General features: G+C 37.1%; 1 protein-coding gene across 1 annotated transcript in view; it reads left to right on the plus strand.

Moving 5' to 3' along the window:
* The first annotated feature begins 435 nt into the window (after positions 1-435).
* The window catches only part of LOC140324874 (stromelysin-1-like), a 25448-nt gene continuing 19402 nt past the window's right edge, over positions 436-6481 (plus strand). The window contains exon 1 of the mRNA XM_072403007.1: positions 436-760. Within this exon, the coding sequence (XP_072259108.1) occupies positions 643-760 (118 nt within the window). The 5' untranslated portion in view covers positions 436-642. The remainder of the gene's footprint in view (positions 761-6481) is intronic.

Here is a 6481-nt window from a genome sequence, read left to right on the forward strand (position 1 = left end):
TATAAACTTATTTATGGCCATCCTTGGGTTTAAAAGCCAACTATGCAAATTATAGGTTAATGCAAGCCTTTTTATTTTTTTTAATGCCTGTAATCACCCCTGTTGGTTTAGGTGGATACATTTATAAAGTTTTTTTTTTTGTTTTCGGTGTATTTATAAATTGCCAAAATTATTTTATTAGAGACATTGTTTAACACAGTTAAAATGCAGCAAAGTGTGTTTTTTTTTAATGCTTAAAAACATGATGCCAAAAAATGCACTCTGTGCCCGTTGGAATGAAAAGATGAAAACATGGGCATTTAAACGCAGCAAAGATTTAGCCTACATGACATATTCCTGTGGTTTGATAAATGATCCGCTTTTGGTTATGTATTGCATGGGGATCTATTGGGGAGGTATTGCATATAATCTTTTCTTATTTTAGTCAGATATATCCTAAATGTAGGGTGTTCATTTTGCATAATTTTTAGTTTCTTTGTTACAGAACTTGGGAGCTCTTTATGTTAATAAATATATATACACAGGGTAAATTAATCATTTGTACAGGGGTGGAGATAGGGAGGTGCAAAGTGTTCTGCTCAAGAGCCCCAGACCCTCCTCAGCCATCAGGGGCTTCCACAGCCCCTGGCTTTGGTATTGGCTATGCCTGTCAGTGCATCTGTAACTCGTTCTCCCAGGAGCCCTGATTTTTTCTCATCTGTAGTTCAGTTACACCAGTCACCTCCCACAGCTTGTGATTGGACAGTGACAAATAAAGCAGGTAAAGATCTCTATCATTCTGTTTTCTCTTTTAGCATGCTCCTTGCACTACAGTACAACTGATAGGCTTAACCAGGCACTTTCATTGCTTTAATACTAAGAAGAAATACATGTAATGATGTATACCTGAATTCAGAACTGCATTTATGTTTGCCTTATATCTACCTGAAGCTTAAATTAGAAACAAATACTTTAAAAAGTAAAGTAAAAAAAGTCCCTAAACCATTAAAATTTTCTTTTTCCTGTGTCTGTGGTCTGGCTATAAAATATGAAGGTTGTGCTTCTATCTGCTGAATAAAGCAGTGAAAACTGATTGAGCACTTGCCATGCATGTTTAAACTTCTCCAAACGCCGAAACTCTTTTCATTTAGATTGTTGTCAGTCACTGTTAAATTGCCGTTGTGTTTCCCCTCGTGCTGAAATCATGATAAATTTAAAAGTTGAGCAACAATTCAATTTGAAATGTTGAGAAATATTTCACACCAGAGCAAAAAGAGTGCCGCACGGTTTGCTTCGACATTCTACGGCAACTTAAGGTGAACCCTACTTTTTTTTGATGTGAAGGGTGTAATTTTGGCAAAATGGGTTCCAGAAGGCACATCAAAGAACCAACATTATTATGAGGAAGTTTTGATAAAACTAAAAGAAAGAGGTGGCCAAAAATATGGGAAAATGATTTCATTCTGCATCAGGACAATGCTACTTCTGACAGCATTTTCTGTGAAATATGACACATTACTACACTGGAACATTTACCACGTTCAGCAGATTTAGCACCTTGTGACTTCTTTTTCCTAAATTGAAATAGGTGCCTAAAGGAACATGCTTTAAAGCCATGAATGCAGTAAAAAAAAATACATCAGTTATCTTGAAATAACTGACAGAAAATTGATCTGCTTGACGCTTTCCACCAGTGGAAAACAAGACTGTTTTGGTGCTTAACTGTGAATGAAGAAAATTATTTATTAGACCTTGTATATGTGTGTTTATCATAATATAGCACAGTGGTCCAGAGGTTAGCACTCTGGCCTTTGCAGTGCTATATCACAGGTTCAAATCTCAGCCAGGGCACTATCTGCATGCAGTTTGCAGGTTCTCCTGTTTGCGTGGGTTTCCATCTGGTTACTCTGATTTTCTTCCACATTCCAAAAACATGTTGTTAGGTTAATTGGCTTCCCTCAAAAATTGAATATAGACTATTAGAGATTACCATATGACTAAGGTAGGAAGATTAGATTGTGGGTCCCTTTGAGCTGGTGACATTACGGTGGACTTTGTAAAGCGTTGTGTAATATGTCAGTGATATATAAATACTGTATAATAATATATATGATATACAGTTCCATAAATATTTGGACAGAGACAACATTTTTCCAACTTTGGTTCTGTATATTACCACAATTAATTTTAAATGAAACAACTCAGATGCAGTTGAACTGCAGACTTTCAGCTTTAATTCAGTGGGTTGAACAAAAAAATTGCATAAAAATTTGAGGAACTAAAGCCTTTTATTAACAAAATCACTTCATTTCAGGGGCTCAAAAGTAATTGGACAATTGACTCAAAGGCTATTTCATTGGTTGGTGTGGGCAATTCCTTCATTAAGTCATTATCAATTAAGCAGATAAAAAGGCCCGGAGTTGATTTGAAGGGGGGGTGAGATGTTTGTATGTGGAAGATTTTGCTGTGAACAGACAACATGTGGTCAAAGGAGCTCTCCATGCAGGTGAAACAAGCCATCCCTAAGCTGCAAAAACAGAAAAAACCCATCCGAGAAGTTGCTACAATATTAGGAGTGGCAATCATCTGAAAAAGCCAGCACAGTTCTGGGAAAATATTCCTAGGACAGATGAAACCAAGATCAACCTTTACTAGAATGATGGCAAGAAAAAAGTATGGGGAAGGCATGGAACAGCTTATGATCCAAAGCATACCACATCATCTGTAAAACATGGTGGAGGCAGTGTGATGGCTTGGGCGTGCATGGCTGCCATGGCACTGGGACACTAGTGTTTATCCATGATGTGGCACAAGACAGAAGCAGCCGATTGAATTTTGAGGTGTTCAGAGACATACTGTCTGCTCAAATGCAGTAAAAATTTTTTGGGAGGCGTTTCATAATATAAATGGACAGTGACCCAAAGTATACAGCCAAAGCAACCCAGCAGTTTATTACAGCAAAGAAGTGGAATATTTTTAAATGGCTAAGTCAGTCACCTGATCTGAACTCAATTGAGCATGCCCTTCACTTGTTGAAGGCTAAACTTTGGACAAAAAAGCCCACAAACAAACAGCAATTTAAAGACGCTGCAGTAAAGGCCTGGAAGAGCATTAAAAAGGAGGAAACCCAGCATCTGGTGATGTCCATGAGTTCAAGACTACAGACTGTCATTGCCAGCAAAGGGTTTTCAGCGAAGTATTAGAAATGAACATTTTATTTCAGCTTTTTAATTTGCCCAATTACTTTTGAGCCCCTGAAATTGTCATTGTGTTAAAAAAAGACTTTAGTTCTTCGCATTTTTATGCAATCTTTTTGTTCAACCCACTGAATTAAATCTGTAAGTCTGCAGTTCAACTGCATCTGAGTTTTCATTTAAAATTCATTGTGGTAATGTACAGAAACAAAATTAGAAAAAAGTTGTCTCTGTCCAAATATTTATGGATCTAACTGTTGAGAAAAGCTGAATGTTGTACATTTCCTTTAACATCCTGCAGTTTCATGTTTTCAAAGCTCCATATCATCTGTTAAAATAGCCCAGTGTATTGGTGCAGAGCATCAATCTCTGCATGTGTTATTCTTACAGCGATAGGTATACATCTGTTCAACATACAGCTGCCCTTAATTAGTATGTACATTATCTATTCCACTGCAGATTATTATAATTAGTACGTGAGCAGCAGAATTTCTCCAGGGTAAACTTTATTCATGCATGCCTAAAATTACCACCTATGGCACTTATGTACTTACAATGATGAAATCTGCCTGTTTATAGAAATAATATTCAAGAGTACTTGGTAGCATCTAAATAAAAATGTATTAAAAAAATATATTAAAGTTTGCTTGTGACTTGTCTCTCTCAGTTCTGGATAAGGTTTCATGCTCTCTGTAGTCCATCTCATTATGGGTAGTTTACAGATCTTTAAAACTCACCCTGGATTAAACAGAACTCACCATCCTTCGAAATCTTCCCCTGACATTTTTCACATGTTAACAAACATGTTCATTCTACCCTTTCCTTAGGGGCATTGTTTTGATGTCACGTTTGATTCCACTCTCCACAATCCCCCTGCAGCTCTTGTCCCTCCTACCTTCCTGACCTGATAGAAAAATACACCTCTAACGTACCTCTTTGCTCCTCCAATGTCCTAATGGCTTCCTTACTCATAACCTATTCCTATCCAATGTTTGCTCCTACTTCCCACACATTTATAAGAGTCCTAAAACCCACCTTTTCTAATTCGCCCAACCACCTCCTGTCTCTTAACCCAACACTAATTGGCCACTATTCTACAGTATATCCCCTATTCCATTGTGTACTGCGTCCCCCCACCTCTTTAGGCAGGTTACTCTGCCCTTTAGGCAGGTTACGCTCCTCTTCTTGGGTCTCTCCTTATGTGTGTCATTTACAACCACTATTTATTGTACAGGGTTGTGTAATATGTTGGAACTTTATAAATACAGTTTAATAATAATAGGGTGCAAGTTAAGTAAGAAACACTCCCATAAACAATAAAACCCATATTTCTGTTGGATCATGTAAATTCATATACATTTGTTGATTATGTGATTAGTTTATTTAATAATACATTTATTTAGTACTGACATCTTCTGCAGCACTTTACTAAAGCCATATTCATGTCATTGTACTGTCTCGATTTCTAGTACTGCATAGCTATGTGCCACCCACTGACTTACTTTGCTTCTGCCTGGTGGTTTGAACAATTTCATTGGCCATCCATGGGTTCTTCACAGGTCCAAAAACCTTGTGCTAATGTCAAAATGAGGGGCTGTAAATAGATCAGTAAGGCTCAGATAAAATGTAAAGCAGACATAGCATAGAAAGTTCTGCCTAATATATCTGGGACATTTCTGCTTCATAAATAGCATCTTTACAATATTAACAAAGTTGCATGGAAAAAGTATATATACTTACCTCTGCACTATCCAGCAACTATTGGATCAGTAAATAAAATTATCACCTGGCACCTTTATGTCACAATCCCTAAATTCCATTCCAGAGAAGGATAGTCATAATGGATATGTGGGCTGACATAACACTTCCACTGCTTGATGTGCTCAGTTCTCTTTGTACTAAGAGGTCTTGATGATGGATGGTGAAGATTAGTGGTTTCTTTTATACTTTATGGTTGGTGACACCAGTAGTGTGCTTATACTGACATTATTCAATGTATATATTCTCACAATAAATCAATACTACATCATGGCTCTAATGCTGTTTGCTTTGTAAAATGGTGCTTCCTGCCAGGAGGCCTCATAATTCCAATACTTGTGGCTAAGGCAACTTAGTCTATTACCAGGAGTCACAACAGTGAGACACATATAAAAGGCTTATTTACTGATTTTAGCTGTTTTTTCTTTATATATAGGCAGCTCGGCTCTTAGGTTGGCCTTTGCAGTGGTGGGTTCCCCGTTCAAATCTTATCCATAAACTTCTGCATAAAGTTTGTATCTTCCCTCCGTATTTGCATTGGTTTCACTCCCACATTCCAAAAACCTGCAGTTAGGTTAAGTGGTTTCACCCAAATTGACTTTAGACTGTGATTATGACAGATAGCAAAAGGAGGGACTTTAGATTGTGAGCTCCAATGAGGAACAGTTAGTAACAAGAATATGGACTCAATAAAGTGCTGAATGATATGTAGATGCAATATAAATACAAGATTGTAATAATATATGAGTATTTAGATGTAATATGCCTAGCTGGAGTTTTTAAAATGTGTATTAGTATATTTATTGGACTGTGAGATAATGAAGAGGTGACAGTGGTAAAGTTAGTACATATTCTAAGCCTTACCTTCAGCTTCTGTACACTGAATGATGTTACACTGCTTTCAGTGGGATCATAAAGAATGCAGAGTTTACAATATTTAGCTTAAAGAAGACAATCTAGTTTAGTGCAATAGCATCTTCCAATGGGATTTCAGATACTCAGCATTTAGAAAACAATCTGCTCTACACCAACTCAATATATATTGTTGGGAACCAAAGCAGGTAAATTAATTTGGCTTTAACAATTGATGCGGTCTGATTAAGGCGTAAATGTGGTTTTGAAGCTGAACGTAATAATAAAATATGTAAAAAAAACTTTGGAGTAGGAAAATGATAAAGGAGAAATACTGCAGCGTGATATAAAAAGAAGTACATGCAGCAGTCTCTGTATCCTAAAAATTAAAGTGGAGTTAAACCCTGTTGATACTTACCTGTCCTGTCGGGGGCGCCTCCACCTTTTTCTTTTTTTCTATTCCTTATTCTTGTCACAAATGTGCAGCACATCCTGGCACCTACAAGAAAATCATTGTGCTAGGTATCCTGCCAACCAACTCTGAACTGCATGTGCACATGCAGACATCAGTGAAATTTGACAGCTGGGTAGCGACTGGGCAGGTAAGAATACTTTTTGGAGCAGTGAAATCATTTGTACCTTTCTGCAATTAACATCTGCTTGCTTCCAAATATTTACATATTCAACACTTTAGTTCC

This window comes from Pyxicephalus adspersus, chromosome 1, assembly GCF_032062135.1.
Source record: "Pyxicephalus adspersus chromosome 1, UCB_Pads_2.0, whole genome shotgun sequence".
NCBI classification, from domain to species: domain Eukaryota; kingdom Metazoa; phylum Chordata; class Amphibia; order Anura; family Pyxicephalidae; genus Pyxicephalus; species Pyxicephalus adspersus.